The sequence below is a fragment of the Amphiura filiformis genome, chromosome 15 (genome assembly GCF_039555335.1).
Source record: "Amphiura filiformis chromosome 15, Afil_fr2py, whole genome shotgun sequence".
Taxonomy (NCBI): Eukaryota; Metazoa; Echinodermata; class Ophiuroidea; order Amphilepidida; family Amphiuridae; genus Amphiura; species Amphiura filiformis.
The window spans coordinates 7,773,897-7,791,709 of record NC_092642.1 but is presented as its reverse complement, the minus strand read 5'-3'; the positions used below and the strand labels follow the sequence as shown (position 1 = coordinate 7,791,709).

The following is a 17,813-nucleotide window of genomic DNA, read 5'->3' as shown; positions in this document are numbered from 1 at the left end:
ATCACCATGTTCTCCCAACATTGATCAGTGGGGGAAGGGGGATATGTGGTACAGGAACATAAAAACCAACACTTTTATAGCAGATTCAACCCATCATGGGACATTTTTCCAACAAATCTAGGCTGCCATGTACAATTGATTGAATCTGCTATAATTCTTAGCTCCCAGTAGCTTGGCACACTGGTAAGAAGAACATACAAAATTAGGGTTGACGCTCAAAAAACATTTTTGTTCGAGATTGTATGTGGTCTCAAATGAAAGCCAATCTTGGTATTGGTTGGTTTTTGCTTTTTAATCACATGCAAGTTATCAGAAGCTTGACTATTTTTCACTGTCACCACCCTAATAGATTAGGGTAGGGATTTTGGAGAAGTTGCTCTGGAAGCATTTTTCACAGGCAAGATTGTTATAGCTTGTTATGGTCCATTTGCATGTGATACACATGTGATGTATCTGTAGGGGCGCAGTCACTTTGCATCGCATCACACACTACGGATGCACCACCTTTGATCATGAGTGTATCACACTACTGTCTTGAGAAAGCCAAATGGACAGTAGCAGAGATATATCATTGTACCACATTGGTCTGTACATGCTGCAATGGTACATCTCTATTTGCTCACATTTTTGATAGTTTTCCAGTGGCCACCATCCTTGTTGGCTTACTGTTGCTCACATTGGTGATAGTTTTCCAGTGGCCACCATTCTTGTTGGCTTACTGTTGCTGAATGGTCAATGCAGATGAACCTCAGCAGACAGATGCACCATGCCAAATACACAAATCATGGGTTTTTTAAGGGTGAAAGCACCACTGTGCAGTATCAACTGCACCAATAATAACAAAAATAATAACAACAAAACACAAATGTATACATTATAAAAAGAATAATTTATTACAACTATAATTCTCCATCCCGTAGTGTACAACCTAGGGCAATAGTAATAGTGCATTAGCTTGTCTTGAGATATTATCATCTCCAGGAAATTACAACCAAACAAATATTATGGACACTTCACACAGTCCCTGACCATAATTGTGCAAATTGAAGAAACATTCAAAATCTCAAGTCAGTGGCACAATTTCTTTTCAATAACTAGGCATGAGGAATTTTTTATATATTTATACTGCCCAGGACTTGGAATGCACATTGCCATCTGAGGACCTGACATGTGTCCTCTGGCAGTAACCTATATACACCAGGCACAAAAAGAAACTTGTCAGTTATATTCATCCTTGCTGTTCAATAACTTGATAATTTTGGATTACTAGTATTCTGAAATATACATTTTGTTAATTGGACTTTTCTTTCTCATTTGAGACCCTGTTCGTGAACATTGAGCAAGAATTGACCCACGATATGCGCCTCCAAACTCTCAAACCCCAAAATGAAAAGTTGCAATTTTAATGATTGAATTGTGCCTGTTACACTGTGTGCTTTATTGATTGGCCCGTGGTGCTTGTGTGCAATACAACGATGCGTTCCCATTGAAAAGCGTTGAAAATGCAACTTTTGATTTTGGGGTTTGAGGCTTTGGAGGCGCATATCTTGGTCAATTCTTGTTCGTTTTTCACGAACAGGGTGTCAAATGAGAAAGCAAAGTCCAATTAACAAAATGTATATTTCAGAATAATCCAAAATTATCAAGTTATTGAACAGCAAGTATGAATATAACTGGCGAGTTTCTTTTTGTGCCTGGTGTAATGTAACACATGTAGAAGTATATACCGTAAATATATAAGCATATGTGCCTATTAACAAGTTTCTTGGACAAGATCAAAATATAATCAAAATGCCACATCGGGACATCCTCTGGACAGGCAGCGTGTGCGATATCGCACCTTACGACAATATCGGCATATAATTCAATATTTTTTCACCTTTCAAAGATGTACCTACAATGTATAGCATTCAACATGGCGACTGAAATTATCAGCCTCCCAGTAATGCATTAATTGCGCAATCTGAAGTGACAAATTCAACATGGTGACTTACATACATATGTGATCGCAAGTTTTGAAGCAAAAATTAAATTTGTTAAGAAGCAGAAAAAATATTTGTGTAAAGTATACTTTCATGTACTATTGTAGGGATCGACCTACTGACCCTCCAAATTTTTGTCTCTTAAGGGCAAACATACAATAGGGCGTGCATGTCGATCAGAGCAATAGAGGGCCTTTTTTCTCTGAAAGTTAGTGTAGGCAATTGCATTTCATTCATGCAGTCCGCAAACATGTCTGCCACAGACTACCCTGCTGAGTCCAAAGAAGTTCTTGTGTTCACTAGCTAGAGCTTAGGCCAAGCGTTTATGGTCCACACTCTCTGACAAACTCACTGCTGTACTTTTCCAACAGCTTCTTAAAAAACAAAGTCTCTTCAGGTCGTCTGATTAGGCTTGATATATTCCACACATTTTGATGGGTCTGTTGGAAATTGTCTCTGACAAAGCGTCATAAGTCTCTTTAAAGCCTGCGGATAACAGAAAAAAGACGAGATGAAAGTTTAGAATAGGAGAGTGTGAATTTGTTGTTTACCCATTAATTAAAGATTGATTCAAAAATAATGATTCACCTGTATTTAACACTCCTGTAATTTCCAGGCTGTTAGTCTGCAGCTTTCAACAGGGTACCTTATGTGGTATCCACTTGCACATTTACAGCATGATATACCACTGGCATGGAAAATATCATTGTATCCTTTAAGGGATCTGGAATGAGCGTTTTGAGCGTTTCGACAGTATTTTTTATGGAACATGAGAGCACCTCAGACGTATCGAATTGCATTTTGAATACAAAGCATGTCTTTCTGATATCAAATAATTTTAATTTTTGAAAATCACGATATAATACAAATTTTATGACAAATTATAAAAATTTGATATTTTTCAAATTTTGATATATAACAGTCCTCGAAGTAAATTTTATAAATCTAATGACATATTCTTAAAGTGTATGTAGCTGGGAGGAAAAGCCGACTATCAATTAAAAATTTTGACCTTTCATATTGAAGATATGGATTTTTTTCCCAAAAAGACCTTATTTTTTTGGTGTTTTGGGAAAAAAATCCGTATCTTCAATACTGAAAAGGTCAAAATTTTCAATTGATCGCCGACTTTTCATCCCACCTACATACGTTAATATAAATCATCAGATTTATAAAGTTTACTTCAGTACTGTTAAATATCAAAAATATCAATTTTAATGATTTGCCATAAAATGTGTATTACATTGCAAATTTCAAAAAATCAAAATTATATGATATCAGAATGACATTCTTCGTATTCAGAATGCAATTCGATATGTCTGATGTGCTCTAATGTCCCACAATAAATACTGTCCTTGTCCACATATAATTTTCCATTTGGGATGCACCAGTCTTGATTGATCAACTGACAGAATGATCAATGATTAAAGTGACTGGCCTCAAAAATGAACCAATATGAAGTGTTGTATAATGCAGATCCATAAAAGAAATGTTAACATTTTTGTTACAATTATTTCAAGCTTGTCCATTCACTCAGATTATTGGATTGTGCACAAACAGGTAGCCATAAATGAGGACCAAACGTTCCATGACACACACAACACAAAATTGGTTATAATTCTGGTTTACCCTGCACACCCTATGTTTTAGGGTTATAATTAGGGTGGGTTAAGGTTAGAGTTATAATTAGGGTGGGTTAGGATTATAGTTAGGGTTACACTTGTGTGCAGGGTATGCTAGAATTATTCAGTTAACAGGTGCAGTGTGTGTGCTGCAATTTTGGGGATAATTCTGGTATATGCTGCACCTGTAACATTTCAAAAGGAAAGCTGTAATATTTTGTCACATAAACATGATGCACATAATGTACTGTGTCGATTTGTTACACATGGACAATTAATGACAATCATTGCCTCTTGCGAATATGCAAGAAACTTCATTCCATACAAACAGGATTTTGCTTTTTTGTGTTGTATCTGTTGCTTATTTATCAATGTGTTCACTAGACAATATTCCTGCTTACTGGTCTCTTGTCTTACCTGTATATATTTCCTTTGTGTTTCATCATTCAATACATCTGTATTTGTGGTTAAAGAAACTTGCAGGTGACATTTTAAAGATGTAGTTGTGTAAGTATCAAACAAGAAGTACAAAGATTGAAAGATTAAAATAGATTTTTAAAGATCTTTTCTCCTTTATGGTCCGTGTACAGATATAGGCACACTATACTTTACTGATATGTGTGGAGCAATGCTGACTTGTCAATAAGTCAGCCACAGCAGATCACATGGCAATAGTAAAACTATTTTGGTATCCACTTTATTACATAATCAAGATCAAAGAACCAATCACTGAATAGATTTTGTTCTAAACACTGCATCAATATTATAATAATCTGTAGTCAGTCATGAGACTGCACTTTCCTAAAAAAATTATAAAACTAAAAATGTGTGTGAAATTGGGCAAAAAGTACCAAAAACACGCTGAAATTAAATTAAATAAATAAAATAAAGTTGTGGAAATTTTGACTAAAAATAAATGAATTCAGTTTTCAAATTGAAAATCCTCATGCCTGTGTAGTAGGATGCGTAGGTATCATGTGCAGAGCATGGCCTTCTTATTTGCGCTATTCCAGTTGAAATCCATACACCCCCTATGGAAGACATGACATTAATCTTCTACATAGGGGGTGTACATTTCAAATAGGGTTACTTGTTCACCCCCTATGTGGGGTGTATGGATTTCAACTTAGCCCTTTCAGCTTGTGTTCAAAGTCCATTTCAAAGTTCATTTGTTTTCCATCAAAACACCAAAACATATTAAATCAAAACACCAAAACATATTAAATCAAAACACCAAAACACATTAAAATCCTGTGTGAGGATACAAGTCCATAGCCACTAGTTTTATCACAGAAATCCCAATTTTATTTTCATTACATACAAAATTCTGTATTAATTGGCATTTTAACACATCCATAAAATACTGCCATAATTTCTGCAATATAAGCCAGAAAAATCGTATAAACTACTCCAAAACAATGTGAAAGCCATGGCTTATAATACAGCTTATATTTTGTATTTACGGTAATACAAATACATGAAACATCTTTTATTCAATATAAAGGATACGAGCCACATTCTTGGAGAAGATCTTCTCTCTTCCTGTACGGGCATGGATACCCACCATGGTAACACCAATAGGCCATGGTGCATTACCTATGGCCATCTGTAAATAGGCATCACTGGCCTACAAACAAACAAACAAACAAAAGAAAAGCATATGTGACTGACATGATCAAGGGGAATGAGTCACATGTCGGCCCTGGTCAAAAATGAATTTTACACATGCTTCTAAAGAGGCCATTTAGAGCTTTCAGAAACTGAAAACCCCACGTTGATACGACTTTTCTTTGTGAAGTTACATGTATGTCAAATTGATCAATTGCTGAAAACAATATAAAACAAAAGAATTTTAACACTTTTTTTGCCAATATCTCAAAATTGATTGTGTCACATATTAAGAATGATTGAAAGTACTAAAAGAATAAATTTGTTCTTGATTCAAGGTTAATGGCTACATTTGATTTTGTTGTTCAATTAAATGAAACATATCAATGCAATTTTAATTTTTACAGAGCAAATCACAACCCTGAATGGGAATGCATTATTATGAAAAAAATAAAACATGCAAGTAATGTGCACTGATATTTATCAGTTGAATGTCAACAAAAACATTTTCAGTCATTAGCCTCATTCATGAGCATAAAAGGATGGTTTATTTGTTAATAAATCAATCCACCTTGGTACTGTCTGGCCATGTGTCCTGAACTCGCCACCCTTAGCGTTACATCACAAATATTATGAATTTTTATACCAATCGAGTTTCTAATTAGATGATCTCCATAATTATCAACCTTAAACTAGCAAAAGTATATATTTTTGGAAAGCTGAAGGCATAAGCAATTCACATATATACATTTCAACTCATTATACAGGGTGACCTTCAAGTTATACAGGGTGGAATAAAAAAGATTCAGATAAAAAATGGGTTACATAATACATTACTTATTACCAACATGCAGTAATAAACTGGAAGTAAACAACATTAATTTGGTTAGAGGATAGGGGGAGCCTACTGACTTTGGAAGAAACCAAAATCACAGCTGTTTAGTAATCTCGGAATACAGGGTGTCCCAAAATATGTTAGAATTTTTTCTAATTCAACATATTTTGAACTGAAACATTTTGCCCCTAACCCATACAGAAAAAAATAATTTTAGATTACTCATTAAATTTCCCTTCAGAAAATCTATACTTCGACTATGATAGGATAAATAATTAAGATTTTACAGTAACCTTTAGACTTTGAAGACATCTTCATTACTTACCACAGTGTTTTTATACACTGTAGTAAGTAATGCAGATGTCTTCAAAATCTAAAAGTTACTTACTACAGTGTTTAATATGACAACGGGTAGTTTTGTATGGAAAAGTTTGTATTTTCTAAACTAAACCACTCATAAATGATTAAAAACTATTAGTAGAATTTTTAGTTGTTTAGCTCTAAGGTCATGAGTCTTTTAGGTGCTAAATAGAGTCAAAATCAAATTTACAGCCTTTATAGAAGCAGATTATGCACTAAAAATATCAATCCCATAGAGTTTGTGTGTACCACACCCCCCACCTCCGCCACCCTGCCCATTCTGAATTCTATGAAGCACAGTGTCAGTGTTACAAAGGCTGAAGAATTTCTTTTTAAAGGGTTGAAAGTGCATTTTATTTAGCAATAAAATGAGACCACAAGCATGACAATAACTTCTTGCTTGGCAGAGATATCATCATTTAATTTGAGTTGACTTTGGAAAAACGTAACATCGCCACCTTTTTTGGGTGGCGAATTCAGGACGCACGACCGTCTGCGTATACAAATATATGAGTGCTTACTTGTTCAAAGCATTTACGACAACAAGACCTGCAGCTCACAAGAGTCCCTTGCATATATGTGTTCTCTTTTTTGGCTGTGTTTGTGTCAACAGAATACCTTTTATAGTAGCTTTGTTATTTTGTTGGTTTTTATTTCTTACCTTAACATACTCCCTTTGTAACATGAATTGGACAATTTCGGCAAGACTGTCAAGTAAATCAGGTGGTACACCCTGAACAAAAATACAAACAACATACAATTAAAAACTTACAGAAGGAAAAGGTGGTACAGTGGTATACATATATTTCTAATCATACTTGTAAGGTTGTCAGTCTTGGCTGTACACTTTGGCAAGACTCTTCAAATTACTCACTGAAGATGCCACTAAAATGGCTATTCATTCACTAGTGACATCCCATTTTGACTATTGCAATAGTCTGTTGGTGGGAATAAGTAAGAAACTGCAGAACAAAATTCAAAATATCCAGCCAACATCAGCAAAGCTGATTTTCAGAAAATGCAAGTTTGACTCCATCACTTCAGAACTCATAAATGAACTCCACTGGCTTCCCATCAAACAACACATTGATTACAAATTCTCTCACTTGTTTATAAAGCACTTCACAGGCAAGCTCCATCCGATATCATTGATATGCTTCAAATTTGGGTTACACAAAGGCAGCTTAGATCATCCTGCTAAGATGGTACCTCTTTTGTTGAGCCAAGAACGCAATGTGTTTCTTTTGGTGACCGAGCTTTTGCTGCCTATTCTACCAGATTGTGGAATAAATTACCAGGTCAAATCAAAAATTGTACTTTTGAACAGTTTAATAAGCTCCTGAAAAGCCACCTACAGTAAGCCAAAGAATTAAGGTACCAGTTACGTTCACCCCCTGTATATCCTAAACAAAGACTGATATGCCATAATTGGAACCAGCAGCCAATAGCTGCATCTTTTAGCTCAAATTTAAGACCTCATTTGTTGAAATTTTTCTAGAAATAAAAACACAACGATCCAAATACCCAAGGAAGATGCCAATTTAAAAGTCGCAGTTTGCTTCATTGCAAGCCCTATTGATTTGTACACAAAGCATTTCGCAAACTAGCACGAGCGCCGTGCTTCCATTGATTAGCACGATAAAACTAGCGTCATGCTTTAATTGATTAGAACACAAAGGTGCAACTTTTGATTTCGCTTCTTTATTAGGTTTTAGATCATCGTGTGTTTAATTCTCAAACAATTTCAACAAATAAGGTCTTAAATGAGAGCTAAAGAGTACAGGTATTGGCTGCTTGTTTTAATTTTGACACGCTTGTCTTTATTTAGGATATACAGGGTGAACACAACTGGTACCTTAATTTTTTGGCTTACTGTATTTGATGATGCTTATCAGCATTTGAGCTAATGAGCACTATTGAACATTTTGAAATGATTTTGAAATGAACTCTCCTGCCTTTCTACATACCTTTTTCTTTAATTTCTTCATGAGTGGTCTGATATAAGCCTCTGTCCGACTGTATACATACCTTTTTCTTTAATTTCTTCATGAGTGGTCTGATATAAGCCTCTGTCCGACTGTATACATACCTTTTTCTTTAATTTCTTCATGAGTGGTCTGATATAAGCCTCTGTCCGACTGTATACATACCTTTTTCTTTAATTTCTTCATGAGTGGTCTGATATAAGCCTCTGTCCGACTGTATACATACCTTTTTCTTTAATTTCTTCATGAGTGGTCTGATATAAGCCTCTGTCCGACTGTATACATACCTTTTTCTTTAATTTCTTCATGAGTGGTCTGATATAAGCCTCTGTCCGACTGTATACATACCTTTTTCTTTAATTTCTTCATGAGTGGTCTGATATAAGCCTCTGTCCGACTGTATACATACCTTTTTCTTTAATTTCTTCATGAGTGGTCTGATATAAGCCTCTGTCCAACTGTATACATACCTTTTTCTTTAATTTCTTCATGAGTGGTCTGATATAAGCCTCTGTCCGACTGTACATACCTTTTTCTTTAATTTCTTCATGAGTGGTCTGATATAAGCCTCTGTCTGACTGTATACATACCTTTTTCTTTAATTTCTTCATGAGTGGTCTGATATAAGCCTCTGTCCGACTGTATACATACCTTTTTCTTTAATTTCTTCATGAGTGGTCTGATATAAGCCTCTGTCCGACTGTATACATACCTTTTTCTTTAATTTCTTCATGAGTGGTCTGATATAAGCCTCTGTCCGACTGTATACATACCTTTTTCTTTAATTTCTTCATGAGTGGTCTGATATAAGCCTCTGTCCGACTGTATACATACCTTTTTCTTTAATTTCTTCATGAGTGGTCTGATATAAGCCTCTGTCCGACTGTACATACCTTTTTCTTTAATTTCTTCATGAGTGGTCTGATATAAGCCTCTGTCTGACTGTATACATACCTTTTTCTTTAATTTCTTCATGAGTGGTCTGATATAAGCCTCTGTCTGACTGTATACATACCTTTTTCTTTAATTTCTTCATGAGTGGTCTGATATAAGCCTCTGTCTGACTGTATACATACCTTTTTCTTTAATTTCTTCATGAGTGGTCTGATATAAGCCTCTGTCCGACTGTATACATACCTTTTTCTTTAATTTCTTCATGAGTGGTCTGATATAAGCCTCTGTCCGACTGTATACATACCTTTTTCTTTAATTTCTTCATGAGTGGTCTGATATAAGCCTCTGTCTGACTGTATACATACCTTTTTCTTTAATTTCTTCATGAGTGGTCTGATATAAGCCTCTGTCCGACTGTATACATACCTTTTTCTTTAATTTCTTCATGAGTGGTCTGATATAAGCCTCTGTCTGACTGTATACATACCTTTTTCTTTAATTTCTTCATGAGTGGTCTGATATAAGCCTCTGTCTGACTGTAAGTGGCACTTTGTAGTTTACCCTTGGTACTTCTTTTTTCAAATTCTGGCCTGGAATTCAGGTCATCTGCCCAAACTTTGAGAAGAAACTAAAAAAAACCAAAACAAATAAGCCAATGGGTGATTTTGTGAGAATGGTGTTACAAAATGGTTCAAAATTTGATAATTTTGCTTATTATAGTTCTATAGTTTGATCAGCTTGTAAACGACAGGCCTTATAACATCGCAGATTAATATCAATATGTTTTATTTGGAGAATTACCTTGTAACATCTCGTCAGAAGCATCTTTAAGTATTAATTGAAGACCTATACTTTGTCTACTTTATTTAACACACACAATATAGACCAGATAGGTCAACTTTATCACTTCTAACATGGGGCTACTTTTCGGCATGCTCGTAAAAGCCTAACATTTCCCGCTGATTACGAGCTGATCGAATTATACAATAGACCATTCTACAAAATCTGTAAAATGTCAAACTTGTACATTTTGTGATTTGGATATAGCTGTGATATTGAGAAAATCAGCTTTGAAATTAATGCAATATTTTATCATACATTTGAAATTTCAGCACCTTATTCATGAACAAGTAAACATGCATCACTTGACCCTGGTGTAGCCCTATTCTCTTTATGTCATAATCAGGCCCCCTAAAAAAAGTTGTTTGCTTGCCATCGTCCGCCCAACCATTAGAACTCCCGACCGTAGAACTTTTTGTTGTTGAAAAAAGTGGGTTTTTTTTACAAATTTCCCCCAAATGTCATGAACTTGTCATCTGAAAAACTGAAGATATAAAAGAAATGTTGTAAAATACCATTTCCTGCACGTTTCCCCTTGTCCAGTCATACCTGGCTGGCCTCAGGGTGTGCCTATTGGTAAGGACAGTGCTGAAGCCAGTACTACTGCATCATGCATCAATCAACTCACTTTGATATAACTTAATGTAACCCTGGAATCTACCGCTATATCTCCTTTTCTCATCTCTTGTGACATGTCAATAAGCTCATCTAATGTTAGACCATCATCTTGGCATTTGATATCATAGGCACTGCTTGGTACATCCTCTCCTTGTGCTTTAACCATCTCCTCTAGGTACTGCTGGTCTACTTTATCCATAGCATCCTTGAAATCATTCCTATAACCCTGTGAGAAGAGCAAGATGAAAAAGAAAATTGAGCACAGTGTGGAACTGGGATAAAGGTCTTTGAGGTGTCCCTGGTTTGAACCTGGGACCTTTTGGGGCTGCTTGCATCCTTGAAATCATTTCTATAACCCTGCAAGAGGAGCAAAAAGGCAAAAATGCATTTTTGAGCCCATTGTGGTACTGAGATTAAGGCCTGTGAGAGGTCCAAGGTTTTAACCTGGGTCCTTTTGGGGGCTGCTTGATTCATTGCATCTCTTAACGATATAATTTCTGCGCAACTTCAGATCTCATAAGATATATATACTTTACATATGGTCGTAGAGATTAAAGTTAGAAACAGTGCAAAATATATATACCAAGAGGTATAGATAAACACGACGTTTCGGGTTGGACCCTTTGACAAGTGTGAGGCCAACCAGAGAAAAAACTTACACTACAATGCATCACAAACTAAAGTACAATTACACAACAATAAGAAAAATCTATACCAGAAAGCTGATGTAAACAAACCCCTTAAGCAACTATGAAAAATACAGGGTGAACAGGGTGGTACAAGAAAATTATAAATTGAATGTACAAAACTTAATATTGAGTCCACGAGGTTGCATGGTGCCGAGTTTGAATATGAGACGGTGTTCTGCAATGAGTCTGTCCTTATTGGAGCCGCGAGATTGTATAACAGCGGAGACTCTGAAGTGGCTAACATTACAAAGAGAAGGTGGATTGAAATGACGAGCAACAGGGAAACCAGCGAAGTTCTTAGAAATGGAGCGGAGATGTTCTGTGGTATGCGATCTGCTAATCGGCGGCTGGTTTCCCCTATGTACAATATATGGCAGTTGGTACATTGAATACAATAAACAACATTGCGAGAGATGCATGTGAAGTGCGAGGTGATGTTAAAACCCCCATTGGGACCGCGGATGTGAGTTTCATTGGAGACATGCGCACAGGTATTACACCTTCTCCTATCACAGCAAAAAGTACCAGGGGTGTCACATGGCTGGATGGGGTGTGAAGCGGACGACCTGGTCGCCAATGTTCTTGTCCCTTATGAAGGCGGTCACCGGGAGTTGATTAAAAACTTGGGATGTGGAATCGTCGTCAAGAAGTATGCGAAAGTTACGGAATATAATATTGCGAATAGGAAGATTAAGCGGATGATAAGTGAGAACCAAGGGAACTCTTTCAGAAGATTTGGATCCGGATGGTTGGAGAGCAAGATCCCTGTCAACTGATTGAACCCGATCAAGAGCAGCTTGTGTGGTGTCGGTAGGGTATCCACGCTCATGGAAAAAACTAGTCATGTCATTGTGAACTTGATCCAGATCATTCGTGTCACTGCAGATGCGTTTGGCACGGAGGAGCTGACTATATGGGATTCCCTTTTTGCAGGCAGGTGGATGGCTGGAATTGTACAGTAAGTAACTATGAGAGTCCGTGGGCTTATAGTGGATTGTAGTAGTGATCTTGTTTTGGCTGTTAATGATAAGTTTGAGGTCCAAGAAAGTTACTGAAGTGCTGGAGATTTCATGAGTGAAGTTAAGCGACTCATTGTAGGTGTTCACATGAGAGATGAAGTGGTCGAGATCCTTTCTGTCACCAGAGAATGCCCCTACAATATCATCGATGTACCTTTTGTACAGGAAGGGCTTAGGAAGATCATAGGTGCGAAGCATTTCATCCTCTATGTACCCAACGGTGAGGCAAGCAACACTAGGACCGATTTTTGCACCCATGGCAATACCTTTGAGTTGCTGATAAAAGTCTCCATTGAACTGGAAGGTATTCATAGAAAGAACTAGTTCAATGAGACGAGTCAGTGTTTCTGTAGGCGGATTCCGTTTCGAGCCTATGCGAGTGTCCAAATAATGAGTAAGAGCCTTCATACAAAGATGATGCGGGATAGAGGTGTATAAGGATGATATGTCCATTGTGAAAAGGTAATTGTCACTGCCGGTGGGAAAGGAGAAGTCTTGAAGAAGGCGAAGTGCGTGAGGGGAATCTTGTATGAAAGTAGGTAGACTGGAAACCAGCGGTGCAAGAACAGTGTCCAAATATTCAGCGATGAGGACTGTTGGGCAAGAATGAGGCGAAACAATCGGTCTTCCAGGAGTATCGGGCTTGTGTATCTTGGGCAGCATGTAGAAGTTGGCACTTTGTGGACACGGATGGATCATATGCTTAGCTGTGTCCGTAGTTTATTCTTTTGATGAGAGTCTTGATGGTATCGGAGATCAGTTTTTTTTTATCTTCAGTGGGATCACCGGCTAGTTTCAAGTAAGTATCAGTGTCAGATAGCTGCCTGTTGGCTTCATTGATGTACAAGTCTTTCCTCCACACCACCACTGCCCCGCCCTTATCAGCAGACTTGATAATGTAATCCTGGTTAGATTTCTTTACTTTACATATACTGAAGAACCTATAGTGGCCACCGACCTACCTTATTTATTTCCGGTGCCAGCATTTCAATCCTTCTCAATCTGAAGAATGCCTCTTTGTCTGATTCCCCAAATAATCTGATGGGTTCTGAACGCTCTCGCAATCTCCTGATAACCTGGAAGTATAAAAAAAACACCTTAGTGATCACGGTCTTAGCTAGCCACCCGTCTGGCCGTCATTTTAGACAGGTAGTTTGCTCCTGGGATGAGCAAAATTAATGCCTTTGACAGATGCTATATTATAAATTGTATGTTTTGAGAAGCTAATTGACCTTTTTAGTAGACCCAATTTGTAGAACAAGGCCATATCAGCACATAGATGAACTCTTTGAACCCCCAATGGGCTAAAGATGTCTAGTAAATGTTTTTGTAAAATCCACAAGATCTCTGCATACTTTACTCATACGGCCATTCCAGTTGAAAGCCATACACCATCTATGGAAGACATGACCTTAGTCTTCCACACAGGGAGTGTGAATTTCAAATGGGTTACCTGAATTGGTGACTCCATTTGGAATCTACACCACCTGTGTGAGAGATTAAGATCATTTAGGGGGGATGTGCTCCAAATGGAATATCTCATTGTTGCTGACACAGTGCCATTTTGAGTACATATGTACCATATTCATTCCAATAAGTGCCCCGTAACAAAGTCATTTTGGGTGGGCGCTTATTTTTTACCTGGTTTACCTAATTTTTCATGAGGGGCATTTATTAGAGACAAATTAAAGGGTCCTGACACGTTCTAGTAGCTTTTCTAATGTAGAAAATGTATTGCAAGTTTACACAGAACTTCTAATCCCCCATGCTATTTCACTGTATCAATGTCTATCCACTTCAACATTAATGGTACCCTTTAGCAAATTGAAAATATCCTGGGTGGGCGCTTATTAGAATGAATACGGTATGCCTAAAAGAAAGGCATGGGAGTGATTTAGTATCATGGGGCAGAGATTTAGTTCCTGGTATGTTTGAGGGTAGTAGAAATCCATCAGAATATCCCTCCTGCCTCGCAGCCAATTCATTCCATTTCTAATCTTTGATTTGTCTTTATATTTTAATTACCACTAAAAATCAGAATTTATATGTATAGTTATCTTGGGCTACAGGCGGCAATTGTGATATTGAGCTATAGGCAAAAATAGGCAGCAATAAAATATAATATGATTGCCACAACAAAAGCGCAAAAAGGCATGCAAGGACCAAATGAATTTCAGCAATAATGGCTTCTAAGCAATAACTACATATATTCAAAATTGCCTCCTCTAGCCTGATTGGATAGAGCATGTTTCATATCTTGAAATAAGTCTTTGTAAAACTCTTTGAGTTTGATTATTTTAACATACAAAAATTCAGCATTTTCACTAAGGTTCAAATAAAGGATATGGATTATATTTTTAATCAATAAAAATAAATCCTGTATAAATTCTCTGGAATGGAAGCATGATGATAAATACAAAAGAAATTGTGAACATTTCTGCCCAACGCATACATTATGTCCTAGATCAGCATACCTCTTGTCTGGATAATATATTAATGTCAGAGTCATTTATGGAATCATCATTGTTACTTGATGAGCTTGCTCGCCTTAGTTTCTCCTCCTTTTCTATCTCTTCACTCTGTAAATGTAACAATCAAGTTAAATTTTTTAGTAACTTAGATGAAATCCACTCCACTAAAACTGGGCCCCAAAACCTCCAACATACCCATATGTGATGCGATCAAGCAAAATCAGTCGGAACTCGGAAATATTGATTTTGAGATATAGCCAAGCAAAGGAAATATTTCCTTTTGTTTTATCTTATTTTGGAAACTCTTTAGCTGCTCTAATCTTTGGAACTGGTTGTTCAATTTTAATGGGGTTGTCTGCAAAATGCAGCTTTGTAAATTCTTTTTACTATCCTATAAGAAACTGAAAATTTAATATTTCCGAGTTCCGACTGATTTTGCTTGATCGCGTCACATATATTTGCAATTCATAACCTCATTAATATACGCGAAGCCTGTAATCCAATCAAAAGAAATTGATTGCCTGACCACGCACAAATTGCGAGGTCATTAATAACTCACAATGACTCGGACACGCAACAATGACTTATGCTTGGCGTGCGTGTATAAGCTACGTTATGGCAACAGCGCTGCGCCTACGCGATGCCGTCGGCGCTTCTGTGATTGGTAGCTCTTGTTGTCGGCGCGAATGTTATATTCGCCTGGTTGATTTTTTTGTAGGGTAGGTTACAACAATGATTAAACCTGGTTATATTTAACAGCGTTTTATGGCATAAAATAACATAAAATGCCATTTTGTTTTGTTTAAAATATTAGATCTGACGGTAATGAATGACAATAATAACTTTGCACCATCTATTTTGAGGTCATTGTGTGAAATTGCCGGGTTTTGTTTTGGGCCTCGGTATTTTTCCTCGGAGCTACCGCTCCTCGGAAAAATACCTCAGCCCAAAACAAAACCCTCCGATTTCACACAATGACCTCAAAATAGATGGTGCGCAGTTATTATTGTCTAACTAAAGATCTGAATGTATGCAGACATTCTGATAAATAAAATAAATTAGGGGATAAATGTGTGCATGATGCTAACCCACAGGCCTAGTACACTTAAAAACTTTTCGCCAACTACTATGGCCCATGATATACCATATAAACAGTGGCGTAACTCCTATGGGCTCTGGGGGGGCGTGCCCCCGGGCACCCGGGCTAAGGGGCACCCAAGCCTGGATAGCCTTTGACACGATAGTACTTTGTTATAGGAAAGAAGTGGAAACCTTTACCCACCATGCATTGAATGACTCTTCATTTGGGTGCCCCTTCAACACAAAATTGCAACATATAAATTGTCATTTTAAAGACCTAAATTCAACTTGATTAAATACCAAATTAGTGGTATTTATGCACATTTTCGCGCGTCCGCACGAAATTGTTTTAGGAAGAGGGGGTATTTTGTATTCTTTCCCTGGGCGCAATATGCTACGTCACTGCAGCTAGTGACGAGTCTCCAAAGTAAAGACAGTAGAGAATATGAAAACATTTTGTTTTATTAACATGAACTGCATTGAAACATGATATAAATTTAATCTGAAAAACTTCGTAGGTTATTCGGTAGGTCTATGGCTTTCAATACTAAAATTGATTAGCTCTGCACCATGTTGGTCAGGGGCACCCGAACTACTTTCGCCCCCGGGCACCCTGACCCAAAGTTACGCCACTGCATATAAATCATTAAACAACATTCAGGGATGCAGTTCAAAATAGGTGCAGTCTCGTAGTCTACCTCCATATAACCATCGCAATCAGGATCAGCTCCCTAAGTAACATACGGGTATAAACGAGACAAGTAGGCAGGTAGTTCCAAGGGATAATTCAAGTTAGCACAATGATTTTTACATGAACATTTTCCAACCACACCCTGGCTTGAACTCAGGACCTCTCGTACTGAAGTCTGATGTCCTATCAACTACGCTAACTTAAGTGACCTAATGACAAAATACCCTTTAGATGTTTATTATGAAATCCATTCCACTAAACATATAGTAGGCTATTTTATCACTGAACCATAAAATCATGTCACTTGTACAAAAAAATGTACACATGTATATCGGGAGTCATGGTGTTTAACATCACAACACAGCTGAAGGTCAGTGGTTCTGGCCGCAACATCGGTTGCTCCAAGGTATGTTTATCTGGTTGACTAAAGTTAATCTTCTCTCTCTTTTACAATTCCCAGATGATTGAGAGTATTCACAACTTATACTGGACCTACTTTTTACATTGTAGGTGAACTGGAGCATAATTTTACCTTTTGTTATCTCTTCTTATATTCTTCCTCTTGCTTAGCCATGAGATCCCCTCGTTTGAAGAACTTCTTTCCTGTGGATTCCTGAGATAAAAGGGATAATAACATAAAAATAAAAGATACAATAAAAACTGTTTTAGCCATATGATTTTGGTCAATCCCTGAACTTTGGAAAATTAAAACAAAAATCAAATTGACTGAAAACTAACAAGTATGGATCTTGTTTGCTGGGGATGGGGTGAATATCATGGTGGGGGGGGGGGGGTCAAATCCTACATGGATCGAATCCATGGCATGACTCAGTAACTTTCTGCTCATTGTAAGACTGATAGTGTTGTAAACTTGATTGCATAACATTAAGATTGCCAACTGATATCCTTTGTATTTGAGTTGTCAAATACTTCTGTCATGGAAGTAAACAGTAAAAAATGTAAACAAAACATGCTACTGCAGAACTCTATGCCTGTATGTGTGTGTCTGAGGGCCGATGACACACATTCGATGGGTGACCGTGTAGGCAAATCCACCAACATGACCAACCACCACCACCAAAAAATTCATCCTCTACATCTAGGCGCATGCTGACAACT

The 17,813-nt window shown here is 37.2% G+C and overlaps 1 protein-coding gene across 1 annotated transcript; it reads right to left on the bottom strand.

Moving 5' to 3' along the window:
* Positions 1–870: 870 nt before the first annotated feature.
* Positions 871–16,707, bottom strand: LOC140172094 (pre-mRNA-splicing factor 18-like). Its single transcript, XM_072195441.1, has 9 exons — positions 16,702–16,707; positions 14,927–15,031; positions 13,415–13,528; positions 10,755–10,970; positions 9,774–9,914; positions 7,069–7,140; positions 5,114–5,231; positions 4,022–4,059; positions 871–2,468 (listed from the first exon to the last, which is right to left on the bottom strand). Exons 1-9 carry the CDS (start codon positions 16,705–16,707, stop codon positions 2,376–2,378), a joined length of 903 nt encoding a protein of 300 aa, XP_072051542.1. The 3' UTR covers positions 871–2,375.
* Positions 16,708–17,813: the final 1,106 nt, after the last annotated feature.

Coding starts and splice junctions, on each gene's coding strand:
- LOC140172094 (XM_072195441.1), bottom strand. Junction 13,529..14,926: donor ATATATTATCCAGACAAGAG/GTATGCTGATCT, acceptor TTATACTTCCAG/GTTATCAGGAGATTGCGAGA. Junction 10,971..13,414: donor TGGCACCGGAAATAAATAAG/GTAGGTCGGTGG, acceptor CTCTTCTCACAG/GGTTATAGGAATGATTTCAA.